The sequence below is a fragment of the Amblyomma americanum genome, chromosome 1, assembly GCF_052857255.1.
Source record: "Amblyomma americanum isolate KBUSLIRL-KWMA chromosome 1, ASM5285725v1, whole genome shotgun sequence".
In the NCBI taxonomy this organism is placed as follows: Eukaryota; Metazoa; Arthropoda; class Arachnida; order Ixodida; family Ixodidae; genus Amblyomma; species Amblyomma americanum.
The window spans coordinates 16,970,938-16,995,369 of record NC_135497.1 but is presented as its reverse complement, the minus strand read 5'-3'; the positions used below and the strand labels follow the sequence as shown (position 1 = coordinate 16,995,369).

General features: G+C 44.6%; 1 protein-coding gene across 29 annotated transcripts in view; it reads right to left on the bottom strand.

The window, feature by feature from the left end:
• The window catches only part of hfp (Poly(U)-binding-splicing factor hfp), a 72,681-nt gene that overhangs the window by 2,215 nt on the left and 46,034 nt on the right, over window positions 1-24,432 (bottom strand). For 19 of the 29 annotated variants that reach the window (XM_077643257.1, XM_077643286.1, XM_077643266.1 and 16 more), the window contains 8 exons: window positions 23,984-24,111; window positions 19,512-19,580; window positions 16,362-16,464; window positions 14,439-14,567; window positions 6,620-6,667; window positions 4,285-4,450; window positions 1,840-2,225; window positions 984-1,173 (listed from right to left, as the gene is read on the bottom strand). In XM_077643257.1, coding sequence (XP_077499383.1) covers window positions 984-1,173; window positions 1,840-2,225; window positions 4,285-4,450; window positions 6,620-6,667; window positions 14,439-14,567; window positions 16,362-16,464; window positions 19,512-19,580; window positions 23,984-24,111 — 1,219 coding nt within the window. The remainder of the gene's footprint in view (window positions 1-983; window positions 1,174-1,839; window positions 2,226-4,284; window positions 4,451-6,619; window positions 6,668-14,438; window positions 14,568-16,361; window positions 16,465-19,511; window positions 19,581-23,983; window positions 24,112-24,432) is intronic. The other 10 variants (XM_077643302.1, XM_077643321.1, XM_077643310.1 and 7 more) reach the window with 1 other exon arrangement.

Below are 24,432 nucleotides of genomic sequence, written 5' to 3'. Positions count from 1 at the left end.
AATGGGCGCTGGCACAAGACACCTACTACCTGGCACTCGTCCAAGACTACCTTAGGCCCCGCAAATACGTCGGCTCTGCGTATAGGTCGACCCCAATCAATAGGATGGTCATTTCTTTTTGAAGAAAGGTCGACCTAACCCTCTAACCATGGCACACTACATAGAAACTGTGCAGGCCGGCATAGCGCAGTCAGCCCGTCGTGAGCATGTAGCAAGAATGGTCGCGTTCCGGGACACTCACTGATGCTGTTAGGGGTGGAAGGTGCTTCAGTTTTGTGCACTCCCTTGACCACAGCCAGGCCGGAGAGGGCCGCCAAGTGCATGCACCACTACCTCCAGTCCAACTTTGCATTGACGAAGCGCACAGAGTATGTTACTTCGAAACCGGTATCTACGCCTGCGTTACAGTGAAGCACGTCTTCCCTGCAGGCGCATGCATCGGCGGTGAGGAAGCTGTACCAGATTGGTATTTGTGCTGAGAGTACTGGGGATGTGGCGCTTCGCATATAGAACATCAGAATTACTAATCAGCTAATCGGCATCACTCTGTAGTGCCACCTCGTGGCTCCCAGGGGCCGTCCCTTCATCGGTTTGCGGCGAAATCGGGATCAGACATCTCGCATTTAAGGGGGCTGTATTATGCCGTTGCTTCGAATTATGTGCTCAAAGTTACATCAGAAATAATGTAACTGCAGAAATTCTTCCATTTAGCCGGGATTTCAAATGATCAAGGTTTTACTGTATAGTAAAACAGTCTGCTATGAAAAAATTACAGCACGATTAGTCCCAAAATAAAGTCAGCAGAATGAAGGGAGGAAGTTGAGGCACTCAAGGAACCCAGTATGAGATCTATTATGCCAACATACCAAAGCCCTTTTTTCTGGCAAATGCCATCCTCTGCCAATAAAAGTTATTACACCTTCTGTGTATAGTCCCTCGAAGCTCAACACAATATCCACTGCCCTGAGATCATAATGGCCCACCTTGTGCTTGAGAGAATTCGACGAAAATCTTGACGACAATTTCAGCATTCTCATCTTCAGACTGTCGCTCCTGGTAGATAATCACTCTCTTGACAGAGCCAAACCGGCCACACTCATCCGTCACCTCGGACTCGAGCTCATCGTCCAGATCCTCCACACCCACCATGTTGCGCAGCACCACTACACAGGACTGTAAGAAGACAAAAAGATTTTAAAAAGTTACTTCAGGGATTTTGCCTTCGCAGTAACTCTCAGTGCTGTTACGTATTTAATTAATCATCAGTTATTGCCAGCATAGTTACCAGGCCTTGGACAGGAGTAGGCATCTGAAAAAGGCAGCCTGCTAGCAAGCTTTTACACAAAACACAACTGCAGCCATCTAAGCATGGCTGATGAGCACTTTGAACAGACAACCTGCTCTTGCATTTCTATCTTTGCAGTTATAAGAGAACACACTAAAGTTTTATACACCATTCACTTCCAAAAATCAGTTCAGTTTCCAGACCACATTTAGTGTACAGTCGACGACCGATTTTTCGGACCCTCTAGGGACCGCGAAAACGACCGAAAAATCAGGCAGTCCGGAAAATCAAATTCCCGAACTTATTGCCAACTTACTGCCACACTGAGGCACCCCTCTCAAGGAAACGAAAATTTACAAAGCTTCTGACTTCAACGTACACACACACAAAATGGGCTTGTTGTGCTGGAAATTCATGTCAATTTCATTGAGGCAAGTTACTTTATTATGCCAGCTATCCAGGAATCAATTCAGAGTGTACACACAGTGTTTGAATCAGGCCCACTTTATCACTCTCATGCACATCAAGTAGCCAGCCAAATAGGAGCAGCTCACCTCAGTGCGCCGCATCAGCTTCCGCATGAGCATATGCCTTGCATTGGAACCCTTTATCATCATGTTCTCCTGCTGTTGCAACGTCTGAGGCTCCAGCTCCTCAGCAATCTTCTTGGCCAGATCATCTTCTTCCTTGGGTGCCTCGGTGGCAGGCGCTTGGCTCACCACTGGCTGCTTCAATGCCGCCTGGTTTAGCACCACTTGGTTCAGCGCAGCCTGGGTTATGGTCGCCTGGCTGAGAGCAGTTTCAACAGCTGCCGTTGTCGTAGCAAGGGCAGCTGCCCCAAGAAGGTCAGTGGCAGGCTTGGCAGCCGCAAGTGGTAGCGTGGTCACTATGCTTGGAGGTGGGATGAGGGCTGCTGCTGTGGGTGGCATTGGCGTCACGCCTGCAACACAATCACCCACGCCTTGTCCATACATTTCATTCAACTACAGTCCCCTTTTTTTTCACTGGCTTTATTTGAAAACATGTTGGGTCCAAACACATCAAACATAGATATAATGAATTATAGGATATATCAAACTATTCCTTAATCTTAGACAGATGCAATTTATATCTTATATACTGAATACCTCAATGCCAAGCGGTGCCCACTCAGATGGCAGGCGTCAGGCCTTGCCTCGCTACACAAGCAACTGGCAGTGCGGCAGAAGTTTGTACCATGGTTTGCGCTTTTATCTCACACTAGTGTTCCTGTTTAGAGCATACACAGGAACACTATCTCGCACTGGCCAACAGCACAAGTGGCCAGCAAGCGTTCACACCTCTCGCACCCATCGACAGCACCCAGGAAATAGCCGTGTGGACGGTGGTAACCTTGAAGTAACCATTCTGTTCTCACGTCGGCTGTCATAGAGGGGGTGAATATGACGATAGCTTTCACTCTAGCATACCATTTTCCACACAATACTGCCGTAATGTGGAGAAGTCACCCTAGCTGGCGTTTGGCCTGCCATGGCTGTGTGCTCCAGAATTGCCTGAAGCACCTTCAAAACTGTACTAAAACTTCAGAAAAGGTCAAACCCTACAGTTTAGTAAGAGTAGTCTGAGCTACCGTTCCTTCAATTTCTATAAAGCGTGGCTCTTACATGCTTTCTTTAAAAATTTTATACAGTGAACTTTGGCTATACCAGGCCGTTTGAACTTTTCTCACATTATACATAGAGAAAATATGAGGGTTTCTAAGGGTTACAAATGAGCACACCAGCAGTATTTACTAGTGTATGTATAGGTACCTTTTAATTTTCGCTAGGTAATGCTTGAAAGGAGTGATCGCAAGAGCACCCCCCATATTATAACTGCCCCAATTATACATAGACTACCAACTTGTAATCATGCAGTTGTGATGCAAAGCTCTGCTTGAAGGCGAGACCAAACATAACTCTGTCGTTATTGTCTTGAATCCTGGTACAAGTCACAGCTAGGCCCAAATTCTTCACTACTTTCCCTTTGGTAAAAGCTGAAGGCAATTAAGGCGTGGTCGTATCACTCTGATCTCCAATATTTTTTTCTCTCCTCGTGTAAGATTAAGGCTTGATGTTTATGGTTTATGGGGCCTTAACGTCCCAAAGCGACTCAGGCTATGAGGGATGCCGTATAGTGAGGGCTCCGGATAATTTCGACCACCTGCAGGGGTTCTTTAACGTGCACTGACATCGCACAGTACACGGGCGCGAAATTCGACTGCCGCGGCGGATTCAATTCCGACAACTCTCCACGCTGTGCATTTATAACCAACCACCTCCAACTCGGCCATGTAACGTCATAACTGTCTCGACCAATCGGTGAATCTTATGACTAACTATAGAGTGTTTTTTTCCATTGCGGGGCTTCCAATGCTATCGCATTGAAAGCTTATTTACATGGGAGTCTGAGCATGCAGTCACGAGCTGTAGGGTGTTCTCTGCGCTTTCCGTACGACCTGCAGAATGCATCCTTCAGTGCCTGGCTGCACCTCTAGGCAAGGAGGAAATTCAGTTTTTAGTGCGAAACCACTACTTCATGGGGTCACACCCACCAAGAATCTTGTGGCATCCCTGACCTTGAGGGTGCACAAATAAAATAATATTGCCGCAACTGGGTTTGGAACCCATGGCAGCGCGAACAGATCAGCCTCATCAGCCACTGCACGAGAGCACTATGTGATCGCCGCAGCTGATCACGCCTCGAGTTAAACTGAAACAGCCATCGCGCTGTGCACTGCATATCGTCAAACAGATCAGATCGGATCAGCTTAACCTCGATCAGAGCTTAACCCGAGTCCAATATTGTCGCCAGATGTGCCGACAACTCAGCAAAGCAAAAGCATAACCAAGCTAAACCCACACTTTCGCACGCCTACTTTGTTTAACTACCTTAAATCCCGACCACTTTTTTTTCATGCTTCCAGTATTCCGAGAACTTTTGTGAGCACCTGTGCAAATCACATGAGAAGCCACATTTACCAGTGATGATGCCTGGTGCATTGGCAGCCAGCACTGGCTGTGGGAGCACACCTGGGGGCCCAACTAGGCCAGGTGGCACCAGGGTTGGAATGGTGAGGCCTGGTGGAGGGATGACCGCTGCTGCAGATGAAGAACCTATGACTCCAGGAGATGACAGCCCCAAAGCCTGTGAAAACAGTGCCAGGATTTGCTCACAGGACCACATTAGCACCAGCATTGTGCAACACTGCTTCTACTGCTTGGTGGCAAGAGATATGCTCCCCCTACTGATAAGATAATACAAAGGATGCCTTTACTAGTGTAAAAAGGAACTATGCCCAAGGAACAACATGAAACCCTATGAGCAGGCGCTGCCCCTTTTAACAACTGCACACACCAGGGTGCACACACCATGGTCTGAACACTCAATTCCACGCAGGTGCGGGGCACGTAGCAGTGTTTCCCCACAAAGGATTTTGCCTACATAAATTCAACAAAGAAAAAGAAACTAGAAGGTTGAAGGCACATGTTAGGTGCATGTTTATCCTTGATTACAGTACTTGAATTAAACCTTGGGGGTAAACTGTAAATTTCATGACCAAACATAGATGTGTCTGGTTAATGTGATGCAATATATCCAAGGCATTCTGCCTGTCATCTACAAACAGCAAGCAAAAAGAAGGCAACAGCCCGGATATGTTGAACCTGCATATTTTCAACTATTAGCTATATTGAACACATAGATGATCCCCTTGAAAATCCTGTGTATAAGTATAGGACAGTTGTGTTGTATATTGAACTCTCATTCTGCCGGTCATTTGATCTGCACCTCGGCATGTGCATCTCGAACGATGCTCTTCGATCACTTTTCGCACGCAGACAGGTCAGCTGTGTGGCCTTGGGAACCTTTTGGCAGCAACCGCGGGATGAGGTGAATGTCTCAACTCAATTTCCACAACACATTGCTGTCATGCGGTGAAGACAACCAAACCAACCAAAGTCTATGGACGGCTTTAGCCTGGTGTGCTTCGCTGACAAAGGCGTTCAGGAAACCAAACTATACCTCATTTTTAATAAGCGATTATTCTATATATAGTGTACCCTTGAAGAGACGGCGCGCGGCACGTCACTGCAAGAAGCATGTTGCTAGCGTGGGCACAAAGTGTTCTTGCCTCTAGGTTACAGATAAGCTGACCTATTGCCATTTTTATACATCAAATTATGACACGTAGGACTACTTTGAGATCCCCTTAGAGATATATCCGGAGTTTACTGCACTGTTATGCATAAGCTGTTCACAGTTGAACCAGCACGCAAGAAGTTGACGTCAACTACAAAATGAGCGGCAAGTGCATCCACCACTCATTCTGTACACAAGTTTTTCATGCACAGAATTATTATTACAATTATATTATTATTATTATCATTATTACAGTTGACTCTAAATAATTTCGAACTTGGAGGAGGTTTTCAAATTAAGGGGAGCCTGTTAAATACTCATGACGACGGGACCAGAACACAAGTTCTAAAAAAAAAAGTTCAAGCTCTGCAAGTTCGAATCGAGATTTCAGCATTATGACAAAAAAATAAAGAATGGGAGTATCAGTTAAGGGGGGAAGCTGGTCTTAGAAAAAAAAATCTTATTAATGAAGCCACAATTATGAAATCTTCAGGGAACATATATTTTTGCGTGCTGATTCAAAACCCGGAATTCAATTTAATGTACAATAAGTCCTTGTGCACTTAAAGTAATATGTTATGTAACTTTTGGCGGAGAGCTTTACCGAAATTCTGCTGTAGGGAACTTGCTAGAATGTATGCTGTCTGCTTGTCTTGACAACAAGCTATGCAATAAGGGTAAAATTATTATCCTGCCTATCATAGAAGTTGAGTTACAGGGTTTTGAACTTGGTGCTTCAAAAATGGGAAGAAAAATTTGTATTCCTGTTTCTGAAGTGACAACTTCAAAATCCTGTAATGCAACTTCTATGACAGGCACGATGATAATTTTACCTTTACTGCATAGCTTAATGTCAAGAGAAACCAATGGCATGCATTCTAGCATGTTCCCTGCAGCAGAATTTCTTTAAAGCTCTCCACAAAAAGTTACATAACATATTGCATAAGTGCTCAAGGAATTGTTGCACATAAAATTAACTGACATATTTGGTATCAGCATGCAAAAATACATGTTCACTGAAGATTTCATAACTGTGACTTCATTAACAAAAATCTTTTCCTAGGACCCTCTTCCCCCCTTAAGGCCATGCCACTGTTACAGCTCCCTGTGCAAGCCCATGCAACACATTTGTTCAAACTGTTGCCTAAAAAATATTAATAAGTAGGATTATTGTACCGCTGCCGATGAAGAAAGTACTGCTCCAGGTGATGACAGTCCCAATGCCTGCAAACAAAGCGGACGTACTTTGCCATGCAAGCTCCCAAAACGAATTCGGAAAAAGACCATTCAAAGGCTCCTATAGAATTGGAACTCCAAAGACAAGGTAGCAGTGAGTACCCTTATACTGAGCTAAAGATTTTTAAAATTTAAAGCTACAATTCTACTAACTGTGGTAGAACTCTGATAAAAGCCAAAATAAGATAAAACAAATTCAGCTTACTGAAAAGCTGCATGCAAGACGAGATGCAAAGTTTTAAGCCCCTAGTGGACTTGGATAAGCCAGGCTCATCATAATCAGACTTGTCATTCCTGGTTTACAGTGAGTCCAGCTTGTCATCTGTTTTCTGACACTCTACTTTAAGGTGAGTTGGGCTCGTCGAAAGCATTTTTTTTTTTTGCCAACAGATGGCAGCATGGGCACAAAATGACAGTTTTCAAAAAAAAAAAACAAAAACAAGTGTCTGCTTGGGGGCTAAAATCTCCAGACAAGGTCCCATTACTGCTTGAAACTTAAGTACAATGCAGCATCTCTCAAAGCTCATGCCCTGAAAAATGGCTGCAATAAACATACATGCACTAGTAAAATCAAACAGCACGGCCACGTCAGTGAAAATGGCTCGCAAACAAACATGCCATTTTAACCACATAGTATTCAGCATGTGATGCTACACCTGAGCATATCTATTATCAAACAAAACCACACAAGCAGAGCCCCAGATGGGGAATCAAAACATTTGACAACTGCATTTCCTCGATCTGTTGCCAATGTACACTAGACTCAAGAACCTATTCCAGCAGAAGGTGTGATTAACAAACGTCCTGATGCCAAGTTAAGCTTGTGTTATTGCATGCTCTGAGCCTTTTGTTTCCGGGTTTTATTTTTTCCAGTATTGTGGGGGTAAAATTCATAGTTTTTTTAGCTCAAATTCGGACAGAACTAATAATTTGTTAAACCCAATGACTATTTTAGCACTGTTATATATAAACTTTAGCAGCAATGAAGTAAATAATATACCTGACCTAGCCGACAGAATTTTATCTCAGCAGCAATGGCATGCATTGTCAAATGTGAAGTACTTACTACTGGGTGCTGCAAAATAACAAGTGAAGCAGTATATTCAGCAACGAACTGTTTACCTTTAAAAGTAACCTAATCTGAGAAACAAAAAATGCAAAATTGCAAAAACATTAATGCCAGCAGGCCCTCAACCTTGTAAATGTCACAGAAAAATATCTGACGTGCTCACGCAAAAGTGCACCAGTGTAATAAGTGGCGCTGTATTTTAACGCCAATTAAAATGGCCATTAAAAAAACTGCTTTTCAACTAAAACGCCTAAAACGCCAGCCCTCAAACTGGACGCTCTGCCGCACAAATTCCCTAGAAAGTAGACGAGGCGACTGGAATTACGTGAAAATTACAGGTCACATATAGAGAAAGCAGAGTAGGTTGCAAAAAAAAGCACACTCTGTAACACAAGTTTAGTGCATGTAATTAAAATGCAACAGCATTTGTTACATTTCCTCGCCAGGAATATTTTCATTGGTTCAAATAACCTTCATGGCTGGCCCTGACTAACTGCAGTCACATCCATGTTCACTGTGCATGCGCCTTCACAACGTCATTATTACAAGTGGCAAACAACTTCTGTAAAGTTGGCACAGCTAACTTGGAAATAATGTTAATGGACACTCAGAATAAATGGGAAACAATTATTTTTGTAACTCGTTTAAGCAACATCTTGCGCATGTATGCGGGTCCTAGAGGAAAGCCCATTGCTCTATGGGAAGTCCTTGCAAATCAGTGTTTGCTGTTATGGCAACATTGGGCCGTGGCAGCCATATTTCTTCCAAGCTTGGCAGCGCGGGGAAAAGGAATGTGGTACTCTGAAAACTTATCCAGCGGCTCTAATTGCTCCTAGTTTGGAAATACCCAAAGGGTTAAAACAGGCACTCGCGGCAGGAAACGCTTTCTTGCCTGCAACCTGCGAGTCCCGAGGGACCCCTTCCCTCCTGCGAAATAACGTACCCGATGTCTATTGACAAGGACTCGGTGAGCCTCCTGAACTTCGATTTTATTGGATACAACATTTTTCCGCAGTGTGCTTCACCTCGCATTGGGTTAATACACGATTTCATAGCATGCTCTGCCATTTGACTATTTTGTCGGAGAAACATATCGCTTACGAGTAACACTTGTGTGTAGCTGGCATGGAAGCTAGCTTTATCGAACGGCTGACCCCACGGTGACCCCATAACTAACAGACAAGGAGTAAACTTTAATGAATAGGGTTTCTTCGCCTTTTTCTGCCAGTTCAAGTATGCACCTATACTGCCTGTGGGCCGTATATACAGTAAAACGTCGTTGATAACTTTTAAAAAAAAAGTGAAAAAAAAAAGAAGATATTATCCAGGAAAACGTATTATCCAAACTGCCTAAATTTCAGAAATGGAACAGCTGAACAAGTTACAAAGACATTTATTAATAATTTCACTTCATAGGGTGTCAATTAGCATTTATGGCACAAGCTCTGAACAGCTCCTTATCTGGTGCATTTGCATTGCCTTAAATGATGAATGAACTTCGCAGCACGCCCGGTCCCATGACACCATTGGCAAAAGTAGACAAAATCTGCACCTAAGCAATGCAGGGAAGCCATCGCAGTGCCCGACTGTCGCAGCATTTTTGCTGTGCGTTTGCCAGACCCAACCTACTCGTGTATGTTTTCAAATGCTTCGCCCCCAGCGCTTACGCTTCGCAAGAAACCGGTGCATTTCATGTCTGCAGTGATGCTACTGGTAAAATCCAATTTGGAGAAATTTTTGGAGCACTAAAATTTCCAATTTGGAGCAATTTGGAGCAGAGGAAAGTCAATATAGGAGCAGCTTGAAGCACCAACACTTCCAACCTGAAGCATTTTGGAACAATGAAACAACCAATTTAGAAGCACTCTGGAGCATGCAGATTTTAGTCACCAAATTTCTTAGGTTGGCAAACAATGCTGCAAAAGTTTGAGTGTGATGTAAAGATGTGCTACAGCATTAAGTCTGTCATTAATGGCCCAGAGTCGCACCTGAGATGTCTTCAATTCAGTTTTATGCAGGATAATTATAGAGTTGTCTTAGCGAAATATGACATGCCCTTTTTAATTGAAGAGCACATACTCTAAGTATTAAATGTGCTGATGTGCAGCTCTGCACTTTTCTTTATTCCTTATTAAGTCTGCTCCACATTAAAAGCTTTCCGGCTACTTAGTAATCTCTGCCAGTTCTTTGCCATTTTTTTTTCGAACCTGTGGTTTCCTCAGTTAAAAGCAATAAGATTCATCACCTCCATAACCTTGTGAGCCAGGCCAGTCATGATAAGTCCTGCTGCTGCTCACTGAAGCAAGTATAGCGCCTAATTTTTTTTTGACAGAACGCCACAGTCAACTGGAACAAAGGCGAAGTGCAAACGTAGCGAATCCATGCAGTTGTGCCCATTTATAATGAACACTGACCTAGTACGAATGAGATCGATGCAGCAGTAAAATGTGCATTACAGCTATAGCACCGAGTTTCGGACTGATTGAATGTCCCCGAACATGGTGCTCAGTTGCAATAAAGACACAAAGGCCAGAAGCCCGCATGTAAGAACATGCCACACGGCTACAATCTTCATCGCGAATGTACTACACAAGTGTCAAAAATTTTCCACACAACATACGCCACACTTAAGTGACAGAAAGCAGAAAAAAAGTTCTCTGCGCAAGCCCTGCATTATCCTATCTTGCACACACAAAAGCTCGCGATTTATACTGCTGCGGCACAAAATGTTTTCGAGCGGCCGCGGCAGCTTGAGTGGGAGTAGTGGTGAGGTTCCAACAAAATGGACATTTGTCGCCTCGCCGCTCAGTCACTTGCACATGAAACCACCTTTAAGTGTGAATCTCACAGGACAGACGCCGAGTGGAGCGACGTGCGCTAATGCGTTTTCAATGCTTGTTGTCCTTTACTATGCTCTCAATTGAACTGCACGAAGTCACGAGTTATCACTCTGTGTTGGAACACGGTTCAAGGACTCACTATGCTGCTGGAGCTGCTAACAAGATGTGGTAGTCCTATTTCAATTACCTCCTCTCCAACCCAGCACTGCGGCTACTCTCTGTGTGGCTGGAGCAATGAATGAGGCAGTACCATGATTTCACTTTGGCAAAAGAAAATATTTTAATCCTAGGAAAACTTGTCAGGGGCATCCCAACTTCAGTTTTAATATGCACAGCCACCACTTTACTGGGCGCGCACGCCTGAGGGGAATGTCGGGTGCATCCTGAGCACACTGTCTTGCTGTCCCTTGATGAGGCAGCAGAGTCGTAGCTGAATTTTAGCCCATGGTCATTTCGATCACTGAATGATTATTGCCACTCCCAATGGCACTTTCTCCATTGTAACTGGCAATTCCTTGTGCATTTCCATGTCGCCAGCTATGAATTCCCAAGCACAACAGCTGAACTAACATCACCCTGGTGAGACAAGCGATGTCATGCATGCCTCCCTCCTGCATGGGCGGCAACTGGTGTGCGTGCACAAAATGTAGAAAATAACACCACCACCACAAAATTATGCGAAATAAAGACAGAAATTTGTGATAATCACCTTCTGAATACAATTTCACAGAAAGTGGCAATTCCACTTCAGTATCACTAACAATGAAGGCCAATTGCAAACACTGAAGGCGTAAACATTTGGATGGCTCACAGAACACAATTTCCGATCTACATATCACACTGGAAACCATGCCCAATATTTGACACCTGGTTTTAAAAATGTAAGCCAGAAAATAAAGAGCCTTGCCCAAGAAGCCGACAAAAATGATGCCTTTATCAAATGCGCAAAGTCTTTGGGAACTTGGAATGTTCAGAAATCCCAGATATTCAATTAAACCTCCATATCTAGAATAAGGAACATAGTCTTTTACTTACGAATTTTGATACTCGCTTTCTCTGCGGAGACAATATCATAAAAGCAGCATTCCAGACACTTCAAGCTCAGTAATTTTAAGCAATTTAAATAATTCTTGTTTAAAATAATCCTGCCACCGTCAAGGAGTTCACTGCTCTATTGAAAACTACAGATTCATCGCAATCAATACAACAAAGGCCACACATGTTTATTTTGCTGCAAGTAACCGTGCACCACAAATGACACAGGGCATACTTTTGACAAAAATTTTGAGAAGAGAGCTTAATTCAGCCAGGTGCAGTGCAACCTTGCCATGCCAGATAAGTGTAGTAGCCCTGCTGCGACACACTGCGTGAGCCTTCCAAGTGGCCCTACAACGTGCAAAGCTTTTGCTTCGGCAATGACTATGCCATTCAACTGAGGCTTTCATGAACCTTCAAGAGAGCACAGGCTCGGTTGTTTTTGACCTCTAGCAGCACGCAAACTTGGGTCATTTATACATTTGGAAAGTGAAGAAAAGCAGCAAAATTTGTCTTTTGTTTTTCACTGCCAGAAGAAGCAATCCATACAGTCCAGAATGCACTTTGCCATCGCTGCAAAAGCAAGAGGATCACGCATGAGAGTGCTGCACGACAGAGTGCATAGGACGCTGTCGCCATCGCTGCCGCTCTACTTGGATGTAACTAAAACAGTGCACGATTCAATGCACTGCAGCTGTGCACCCATGCCTGCCATGCAGCCACGAAACCATGCCAATCATGTGACCACACACAATGTCATTGCCCTATACAACCTGCACTTTTTTTGGCACCCACAATAAGACACACTACCCAGGGTCAGTGTTCCAGTGAGTACCACAAATATTAGAAACATGTTCAGCCAAAAGGTTTCTGGTGCACAATAACAACACAAAAGCTACTGACAATACCCCCCCCCCCCCCCCCCCCACCAAAAAAATAAATAGCGCATGATTTAGCGCACTCGCAGAGAGACAGCTGGCTGCCCATAGTTTCAGTTCAGCCCTGCTGTTGAGCGCAAGCCAAGCAGAACAAGAAAACCATGATCCCTTATAGAACTTCACGGGTGACCATCATGCTTGACGACAATTGCCACAAAGGGCAATGTCATGCTGGACAGCCAGAAGAAGCTAAAGTTCATCCTAATATTTTTTATCACTATATGATGACAAATTAAGATGCAATTTTACCAGCACTGCCAAATATTTTAGCACTCGACAGCATAAGTTTTGGAGGCTCCTACTATCTTTTTCTACTATTCTGAAGAAATACAGGGTGCTTCCGGGAAGGCTAAGTAACTTTCAAAACAGGCTTTTTGAGGCAAAAACAAGGTTTGTGACATAGTAATACTGATGTTGGCGGACACCAGAAAATCATGTTAACTAGTAAGATAATAATTAACTTTTGAACTATTAGAGTTGGGCACCTGGTTACAATTAGAGAATTGTAGCTCACGATGACCATGAATTTTTATGGTGCACGGGCAGGTTTGGCCAAAGAGCGCCATGGTGCAAGGTGTTCTTGTCTGCACAAGGTTGGATCCAAGACCCTTTTCCTAAGCATTTCACCCCAGATAAGCCAAGCACCAGGCAGGGGGAAAGTTTGTACCCGTAACACGGCTACACAGGGCACTGAACCACACACCTCACGCATGTGAGGCAGATGCCCAAACCCCTAGGCCACACCGCAGTCAAGAGATTTGTAGCTGGCTGTTAGTCCCGTTACTCCGTGGGACATGTGCCATGCCTCAGCTGAAACAGCGAGGAGCAGTGAGCACCGATGCACAGGTGCAACAGGAAAAGTCACGTGGCAAATGTGCCATGGAGTGATGCGACTTGAAAGATCACTCAGCGCTCACCAAAGGCATGCGTTTTCCAGACTGCCCGAGAAATGGCCAAAATTTGCTGAGCCACAGCACCAACTGTAATCACATGTTCGTAATACTAAAAACAAACATGGCTATTACTAACAGTCAGCTAAAAAAATCTAACTGCAACCAGGCACCTAACTTTAATAGTTAAAAAGTTATGTATTTGAAACTAGTTAACCAGCTTGACGATTCACCGGTTCTTTGGTGTCCGCCAACACTAGTAATACTACGCCGTGGAAGCCATATTTTCACTACAAAAATTCTATTTTTGAAGCTTAATCTTCTTGGTAACACCCTGTGTACCCGTGTCTGATTAAGCCCACGAAAGCTCTGCTGGCCTGGGCCCACTCCCTCCTGTATATTTCCTTATCTTTCTCTTAAGAGGGGGTAATAACAGGGCGTGTGCACTGGTTTGTTATTTTGTTTTCTCCGGCCGCACTCTTACTGAGTACTTTGCTTCCAAGCTAAAGCCACTCGGGGGAGGGAAGGGATGGCAGCTCCGATAGTGCAGCTTAGTTGGCGAGCAGAGGGCGGCATCGCGTGCATGGAAGTTTTCACTGCTAGGCCAGCAGCTTCAGATCCAGACTTTTCTATTGCGCTCTCTGCAACAGCATCCCTTCATTTTTTCATTCCCCCTACTTCTTCCCTTCTTTCTCTCATCACTGTCATTTCTTGTTTCTCTTTCCATCTCTTCTTTCAACCTCTCTGCTGGCAACAGCGTCAGAAGTGCGCGCTGGGCAGACGGACTAAAGCCGAACAGACAAAACTTGCCGACAAAGAACGGAATGTAACCAGTAAATGCATTCATGCGTTAAAATAGGTCAGCCTACACCAGTAGATCCCTCTTCGGGGACTCATTATCTTCTAATTCCATTTCCCAACCAACCACTACTAGGAGATTTTACAAGCCTTGCTTCAGCCTGCCACCCATGACGAACAAGTGCTTACCAGGGCATTGTTGGCAACTGCGTCCATTGCCTGAATCTTGGCCGTGGCTGCTGCAGCCGCCACAGCCGCAGCAGTTGGCATGACGCTCTGTGCACTGGGCGGGGTGAGGGCGTTGGGCGGCGTGATGGCCTGCAAGGAAAAAGCACAGCCTACATTCGGACTGCCTCGCACAGCACGGCACTAATACAAGACTCCAAAAACACCATTTGAGCCTGTCCCTTGTCTACAGCAGCTACGACAGCTGCCACTGAAAACAAAACAAAACTCCAAAAGCACCATTTCAGCCTGTCCCTTGTCTACATCAACTACGACAGTTGTACTGCAAACAATACAAAACTCTAAAACCACCATTTGAGCTTGCCCCTTGTCTACAGCAGCTACGACAGTTGCCAATGAAAACAATACAAGACCCCAAAGGCACCATTTAAGCCTTCCCTTGTCTACATAGGTGCATTCATGCCTAGTCAAATACTTTATTGCCTGCATACTGCCGGGAGCGTCAAAGCAGGACTGCTCAAAAGTGGCAAGGGCCTCGCCGACAATGTTCACGGTGCGATGCGCAAGTGCTGGAGCTCCACCGCTACTACATCATCGTTAGCACATGAGGAGCTAACCAATGAAGAAATAATTGAAGAGGCCCGCCACAACAACGCCTCGTCCGAATACGAGAGCGACGTGCAAGATGCGCCAGCCCTGCCGTCTGCAGTGCATGTGATGGACAATCTGACACCATTCGTGCTTTCATTAGTGTGCATGACGACGACATCGCAATGCAGTTGTTGGCCGAGTGTGAAACTCGCACTACGACGCTCATGTCCACTAAAAAGATGCAAGCCAAAATTACTGAATTTTTTGGAAATAACTGATATTTTTGAACAGTGCACTCAGATCTTAGTTTTTTGGGCTGATTTCGCTACAACGAAATTTCCGTTTTAACGAAATTTTTGGCGCACCCCATGAATTTCATTGTAGCGGGCTTCGACTGTAATTGATGAAATGAATAAATGAAAACTTGGGAAAAGGGGGTTGAAAGGTGTCAAAATGCTCAGAATGAAAAGCCAATCTTTGTTGATGCGAAGTATCTGTGTACATTGTCGTCGTAATAAAAGAATCCTGTAAAAGAAAAATTCGAGAGAGTCGCATCAGCATCAGATGACGCACCAAAATAGCGTACGCAATCGTGTCAACTAATAAGAGCAGCATAGGAGTCCTCCAACGTTCTTGAAGTACGGTAATATGACTGTTTTATGTCCCACTGCTTAGATCACTTCCTGCATAGTGCTATATATCAGGTGTTTAAATGAACACTCAAAAATTTCCAAAAATAGGCTTTTTGGGGTAAAAATATGGCTTTTGCGGCATAGTATTACCAGTGTTGGCGAACACCAGGAAACTGGTGAATCGTCTTCAGTAGTAAGCTGGTTAACAAATTTTTTTATAATGAACTCTCAACTATCACAGAGAGGCAACTGGTTGCAATTAGAGATTTGCAGCCGGCCGTTACTAATTGCCATATCAGTTTTTAGAATTTCGAAAACGCTATTACCCTCGCCACTGTGACTCGACAAAATTTGGCTGCATCGTGCGAAAATACACGCGCTTTCAAGTTTCACCAGATTCTAGCCATAAATAAAAAAAGTAAGACCCTCGTCCCTCTTTAAAGGGAGTCTACAGTACAACGGTCAACTAATTAGACTAACTAGATACAGTAATTCGTTACAAAAAAATTTTTTGATTCCTGAAAATACAAGTAAGACAAAAAGGGTACGAAATTTCCAGTGACCTCAACAGATTCACATCACTGAGATTCTACTATTTCTGTAACCATGGCAACACTTCTAGTGAATACAGGTGCCACAGTGAAGATCACACAGGCAAGCAGGCTGCTGTGGCAGCAGCACACCATCATGAATGGCTACTTACCCTTCCAACTCGAAGATACTGTCCACCAAGGTCAAAAAGATTCATTGACGCAATAGCTTCATTTGCCCCCACATTGGTTTCATACTCAATGAAGCCGTACTCTCTGGAAAGAACAGAGAGGTACGAGTTAGAAGACAACCATACAAAATGGCAATGCAGAGCAAAGAGATGGGAGAAAAGGGAATACAGCTTGAAAGATTGCACTATGTATTCCTTGCATTTCCTTGGGAATGTTACTGTAGGAAAGAGCCTCGACACAGCAGCTCGATGACAAGCTGCAGCGTACCACCTGCGCATCTGCCTCCCAGTTTGGCTTCGACCACGCTGTTGATCTGGCAACAAGGACGCACTTTAGCAGCACTATCTCCGAGGGGCGGATATTTATTCGCCAGTTTCAAGCTGGCCAGCTGGGGTGCGACATCGCATCAGCCACGCGTTTACAACTGTTTTTCACCCAGGTTAGCTACCAGTTTCCCGCTGCATGCTATTGCAGTTCCAATCGATGTATTATTGCGGTGTCGTGCCCCGACGACTTGCTTTGTGTTATGAAAAAGTGTGTTGCTAAGTTGAAGTATGGTCATGGTCTGTTATGTCAAATTTTACTGTTAATATGCGGTGATGTTGACAGCAACCCCGGTCCCGGTTTTGATACACACAAGATGAATTCGGATAATGAAGCCACTGATGGCATTTATGCTGCAATAGAACAACTAGAACTTCGCCAGTCGCAGTTGCTTCAGGAACTGCATATGCTTAAACAGCAGCAGGACGCTACAAGTACATCCTCAAAATGTTTACTGGGCAGGATCACTGCACTAGAGAACGACATGCATTCCTCACGGCTCGCCACAAAGGCTGGTGATTCAAACGCATCATCCTGTGTTGACACCTTGACCAGAGACTTTGCCCATATTAAGGCCTGTTTTGAAGATGTTTCCGATAGGTCCCGTAGGAATAATTGCTTATTCTAGGTCTAAATGACTCCGCAACAAGGAGTTGGTCTGAATCTGAAAAAAATAAGCACGAATTCTTCTCGTCTCATCATAGCCAAAATGTTCCACCTGAAAGCATCGAAAAGGCTCATCAAATAGGTCGCTTTGTTGAAGGGAAGCACCGACCGATTGTCGTTAAATTTTGTAGTTTTAAAGTCAAAGACAAAATCTTATCGTGCGGCCCTAAGCTAAAGGACACTAAGTTTGCCATACGTGAAGACTTCACGCCCGCAGTCAGAAAGGCACGCTTCAGGCTTTCACAATGCGCACGTGATCTGGCTTTTCCTTCAAAGTTGCGATTTGACAAGCTCCTTAGCAACAAAAGTGTTCCGACTATGATTTTGAACATGACCGAGTCATCGAACTTCGAGAATGACAAAAAGGGAGGCAACTGCCCGCTCCCCTGTTCGTGCCCACCTTTCATTCCATGCCCTTGGCGTCATCAAATCTTGAATTGATAACTCTCATCGTGAATTGCAGGAGTATCAAAAATAAAACGGATGAATTTGCTACTCTTGTTTCCTCTGTGAAGCCTCCCGTTATAATTGGCACTGAATCGTGGCTGGATAATTCTGTTCTCAGCTCTGAAGTATTTCCCACCGGTTATGACGCATACCGTAATGATCGACACTTGCATGGTGGAGGGGTCTTTTTACTTGTCGACCAGTGTTTTAGCTCTTCATTAATAACAGCACCCCTAGTTGGCTGCGAGTCAGCATGGTGCAACCTTCGCCTAAGCAATGGAAAGAATTTGGCTATTGGCTCAGTCTACCGTCCTCCTGCTGCTACCAACCCTGACACTTTCAGATCGCTGTCTGAATTTCTACTCAGCTTAAAAAATGACTTCTTTTTGGTGGGGACTTCAACATGCCTGATTCCAAATGGGTAGACTATAAGCCTCTTTGTACGAACCATTCTTCATTGTCTTCATCCTTTTATGAATTAATTACTACTAATGACCTGTATCAGTACGTCACTGAGTCTACACGGGAAACTGAGCACTCATCTTCAGTGTTAGATTTACTGTTCTGCAACCGGCCCTCAGTAGTGCGTGACACTGTGATAATACCAGGAATAAGCGAGCACAGTTGTGTTGCCGCTAATGTTCGGCATTTTCCGTATTTAATTCCAAGAGGTCGACCTCGAAAGGTTTTCTTTGTTAATAAGAGCAACTATACATCAATGAAGAAGGAACTTGCCTCTTTCCTTCCTGAATTTATTAATCTTAGCCAGAATTTAGATTGTAGTTCCCTTTGGGAAGTTTTCAAGAAAAAGCTGGAATGCCTAATTGATCAGTATATACCATCTAAAAGTCTTTCTGGAAAGGACCGCCGCGACAAACCATGGATCACGCGGCAGACCAGACAGATGATCAGGAAAAAACATTGTCTTCTAGAATCATACAAAAAAAATCGGTGCCCTGCAGTAATGCAGTCGATTCGTGCTCTTGGCAGTACACTGAAAACTGAAATTAAAGCTCTTAAGGATAGCTTTTTAAATGACTTGGGATCCCAAGGAATTGTGGACGTTTTTGAAACACAACGGACGTGAACCAGTTGGAATCCCAAATTAAGGCCTCGACGGTGAAGTTATTACTAATGACGGTGATAAAGCATGCTGCTTTAAGTACCAGAAGGCACAGGGGAGATCACAGCTGGAAAAGCAAAAATCTTTCCCTTTCGTTTTCAAGCTTGCCACTTGCCAGCCCCACCATGCTTCCGGTAAGCACTCCAGCCATGCAGCCGGGCGTTGCAAGTCATATTGAGCACGATAGTACATTTCATAGAGCATAGAAATTAAATGATTGTAGCCATCAAAACACTGATTACAAACCCCATAAGAGGAGCTCAATTCATACCAGCTGTGCAAATTTCTGCTCCCTAACTTCATTATTAAAAGAGTTTTCTCGGGGAGCGTCTCCTCTAAACCGGGACAATTAATGCAATTCAATGGGACATTTTTATTGCCCACAAATCCGACTGTATGAACTGAGAATGCACCAACGAGGTTTTATTGTACCTTCCTGCATGCAATGCCAATGCCCTGTCACCATGCCAGGGCTGAGCACGGTGTATAAGGTGCCTGAAAGGAACAGTACACCTGCAGCAGCAGCACACAAAAGAGGCAGTGACTTTGAGAAAATACACATATCTCTTACTTGTGTTTTCCAGGGGTAGAAGACGGTATCAGTTTGCAGCTCCTGATTTTGCCAAACGCTTCAAACACACTGTGGCGAAAAAGATGCAAGCACAATGTTGGTTCCACGACACTTGCAAAAGTCAAGCAAACATGCCCACAGGAATACTCTCTTTTCAGTACATACATTTCAATTATAACCGTTAAAACATACAGTACTATGTCAACAAGGCACATTCAACAGACAATGCCAATCAAGCAACGTCATGTGCACTGAAATAAAATAAATGCCCTAACACGCTAAAATTAAACTCCCATGGGAAAAAGGCAGTACAGTCAAACCTCGTTATAACAAAGCGATGCTTCAGGCAAAAATGTGTCCGTTATATCTGATATTCGTCATAAAAGTAGGCACTTAAATTTGACACTGAAACTCCAGGACTTTTTCAACATCCACACATTTTAGTGAAGCTAGTACTAGGGTAAGTTCTGCACAGACTTCTATTTTTTTTAGGCAAATTTTGCAGTCAGGTGGCATTTTTCCCCAGAGAAAATTCATTTTAAAATTTCCCATTTCATGGCCTCAATCCAAGCGATTTCTATCGGGAACCTTGTGTGTATGTGACATCCTGAAATGCATGCCTGCCGATATTCACTCTCCTTTTGCTGAATAAAAAACTTTTTCGAGCTTACTTTTGGTCATTTCAGGCAAATAATAACTGGAGTTATCACTTACAGCTGCCAGTTTCGCCACTCAATGTAGATACGAGAGGTTTTGCAACAGCAACTGTGACGCAGTTAGCTTGCCTATTGTGATGTTTTATGTTGGTCGAAACCAAGTTCTGGCTTCAGGTTCCCCATTTTCAGAGTTTTACAACTGTCGTACTTAATAATCGGTCGGGGACTGTAATTGAATAATTCTTCACTGCAACTATGAGAGGAGGTCCAAGAAATATATTGTGACTGTTAACTAAAATTGCCCGAAAATTCTAGGAAGTTGCTCTTTTACAAATCTGCGAATGAGCCTCCGCAAAGGACGCTCAAACATGAACGCAAAGCTACAAAAAAAGCGCTATACTTGAATTCTGAAGCTTGTTCTGAACATGTGAAACCTAAAATTGAAATTTGTGATGCCAGAAGAAAAAAAGTTAGGCAGTATTTAACCACAGTTATACCCAATGGTCAAGTGATAGCATTTTGGCAATCACCCGGGCTAAATTTGGAGGTCGCTATTGTTTCGAGAGTGCACAATTGTGGTTGGGCATTGATTCTGGTCCAAATTTCAGGGGCGGGTCTAATTTTGGCTGAGGAATCGGTGCAAAAGCAGGGATTTGTGCGACATAGAAGATGACGATGAGCGGGCAGTGCCGCCGGATGGAGCAGGTGGAAGTTGATGAAGACGACGCTCTGCAGTGCACAGCACGAGAGTGTGGTGCAGTTTCACACAAGGCGTGTCCGGCTGTGACGATAGCCTAGTGGTCTTGCCCAGCAGCCTTTGAAGCTGATCTGTTCACACTGCTGCGGGTTCGACTCCCACTCGTGGATAGATTTCTTTGCACCCTACTTTTTTCTATCTGGGCACATTTTGAACTTGTCTAGGCTGAAGGTCAATTTCAGACAGCGGACAGGTCACGTGGTGTTGAGCGGGATTGGTGCATCGAGTCGAGCTATCGCTCTAAAATGCACACATCTTGTAACACAAGGAACGATAGTGGCTAAGTTCACTTTACTTAAAACAGCGTATGATACTACACCATTCGTTTGGCAGCACTCTAGGGCATCCGAAAGTATGAACTTTTCTATGCAACCAGTACATGAGTTGCTGCTTGCAGCACAAATACTCACTGCACAAGAAATGGAAACGGTATGCTCATGAGCTAACCATGGCAGCAGATCACGAGACTGATTACTTCGGACAGGTATGTAGGCACTGAACAGATGCACATGGCCACACATCACACGACGCACATGGGGCTTTTGCTCCAAACAACACAGGCGAACAGTGGTCCTTGCCAAATCGGAATGCTCAATTCTACTAGAACTGTCATTGCCCTCGTCCTGCAAATGATATTCCCGCTTGTATCCTATGCACTGGCATGCATAGGCTGCGAAGCCAACGCAGTGACAACGGTTCACTCAAGTGAGTGCCAGTTGGCTAGTGGCATCAGTTTTTTTGCTGCCAGTAGATAGTGCTAGCATGGTGCCGGTAGGAGGGATTCAAACAATTTTCCACACCAGGCAACTCAAACAGCAAGATCTTGGTTTCTTCAAGGTTTTCTCAGCTCAGTTACTCATTTTGAACCATGCAAATATGAAAATCAGTTTTTTATACAACCAAATACTTCAAATCTTAGATTTTCCATTTCGTTACAAAAATTGAAGTCCCACTGAAATAAAGTATGGACTAACCAGACATTGCTGTTAAGTTCATTTTATGCAATAATTTGTTGTGTCAGTGTTCGTTATAATGAGATTCGACTGTACAGCTCAGCCCATTTATAACGTAACCACTTATAATGCGGGACCACATTGTATGCGGCTTTTTGTGACAACCGCTTCACTTCCCATAGAGTTCAATGTATTGGCGTACCGCTTAATACGCGGCAGCACTTAACCGAACACCACATACAGTGCGGTTTCTGGAAAGCCTGGCGGCCCGCGTACCGGCGCGGGCCCGTGTGTACCAGCGGGCGCAAGGAGTGTGCTTCCCAGATTGCGCAAGAAGGGGGCAACAGGCGGGACGGGGGAGCGTTGTCAGTGTGGTTCATGCAAGGCTGAAGGCAGGAGAGGATAGAAAAAAAAGAAAAGCCTCAAAGCAGGCATTTTTCCTCTCACTCTCCGAAGTGCATCTGTTCGGCACACTGATTGGACAAACTGGGAAGCACGTGATGGCACGGCCAGACAAGCATGCTGGAGTAGCAGCCACAGCCGCATGGCATGATGCTGCAAGCACTGCTCGTACCATGCGCGTGTGTCGCAGTCTCTTGTCATGCCTGAGCCCATGAGCGCGATATGTGTCGTCACGTGTAGCAAAAAGTTGACAATGTAGGCAAGTGGGCTGACAACGTGAGCAAGTCTACCAGCCTCGGCTGTCTTCAGTTCCAATGGTGCCTGCGCTTCCAAAAGCCAGGAAACGGCAAGCTGTCAAAACCGAGCAGAGCATTGTGAGGCACTTCAAGAGTGGTTTGGAAGAAGGCTACGGTGGCAAAAAAATACGATGTCGTCAATGCTACTGTGTCTGCCATTTGGACGAACAGCGACAAGTTGCGACAACAGCTGCAGGAAGACTCCGTTTTGCTTGAAAGAGAGCAGATTCGCGCGTCAAAAGCATGAAGATGTCACCACTTTGTTTGCACGGTTTCACGAGATCCGGGCCCAGAGTGTTCCTGTGAGTGGCTCGATATCACAAGCCAAGGCCAAGTGCCTTGCAAACATTTTGGGGCATGATGGTTTCAACCCATCGAACGGTTGTATTCAGCGTTTCAAGGACTGGCATGAGATAAGCTCGCCATCGTCGCTGACCCCGACGGCAATGTGTGCGAAGTAGCCACCACAGATGCAGACATCGTGGCAGCGGTGCGCGGTTGTGATGAGCCTCTATCCGAGGATGAGCCTAACGAAGTGAGTGAAAGTGCAGTAAAGTTTCGTGCAAAGACGCGCTCGACGGTTGCAACAAACCGAGTCTCTACTACACTCAGCAAGAAACCTCAGCGAGCAAGCACTCAACTGCCTCACTGTTTTTGAAGATGCAGCCATCAGGAACGCAGTTCAGTCGCAGTGCCAGACTAAAATAACGTCGTTCTTTCATTTATTACAATGCTTCGACAAATAGGTTAAATAAACTTCTTTGTTGCCTGTTATTGCAGCGTTGTGCGTCTGATGCGTTATCAGGTACACTTTGAAAAGTAGCTGGTCGTTCTGAAAACGCGAATTCATGGAAGAGCTACGGCTTGGCTGCAGTGAAGTACTGTTTAGAACGCAGATTTTCGAGACTCCCGCAGTATGCGTTATAAGCGGTCTATGCTGTATTTGAAGCTGCTCTGTGCATACTTAAATTACAAGTACACAGCTGAGTTGCTTATTTAATGCTGCACTTTCTTTTAAATCCCATCTGGTTTGGGTGGGTACAGAAAATTTAACAAGGGAAGAACAGGGAAATGCAAGTTCAGGCTTGCTATTTTTTGCCTTTCTGTTCCTGATCAAGCCTTCCATAGAGAAACTGAAACATCTTTTTAACATCAACTCCACTTCATGAGGCTGCCATCCTATAATCCCTTTTCAGGTGTGAAATAAATCTGCACATTTTGCACACACTGTAATTATCCTGAAGTATGTACCACTCACTAGCCTGTGCTTTCATGTTGGTGGCGCGAAATGAGTAGGGGCAAACAAGGCACAAACGGCTCACAAAGAGTGGTCTCCAGACATTACGGCAGTCCGGTAAAGCCCCGGCACGATGGAGGTGTGCACACAAAGATTAAAGGAGATGCTTACCTCTGAATGTCGGATTCAGTCAGATCCTGGTGGACGGACGCGATGTAGATTCGGTTGTAGGTCTTGGCCTCTTCCATAATCTGGTCCAAAATAGGTGCTGCCTGTGGCATGTTGCTAGGGCGTCCAACCTGAACAAAGCAGTTGAGAAAGCCAGCTAAGGCATTAGCACGAACACAATTCACACAATAGCTGACCAATTTTTCAGAATATTTCGGACTTGATTGATGAAACATCACAAACATCATTAAAATGTGTACATATTCAAAACCAATACTTGGGGCCTCTGGAGTCCAAAGCTGAGATTTTTCAGAGTAGAACCGATGCGATGGACTCTGTGGGGTCCAAAAGGCCCGCTGGCAAAGAGCGAAGCTGCGTGCGAAACATCCGCTCGCGCCGACGATCCCAATCGAAGAGCATCCTCCCCTCTCCTGGGCGCGAGCTGCAAGCAG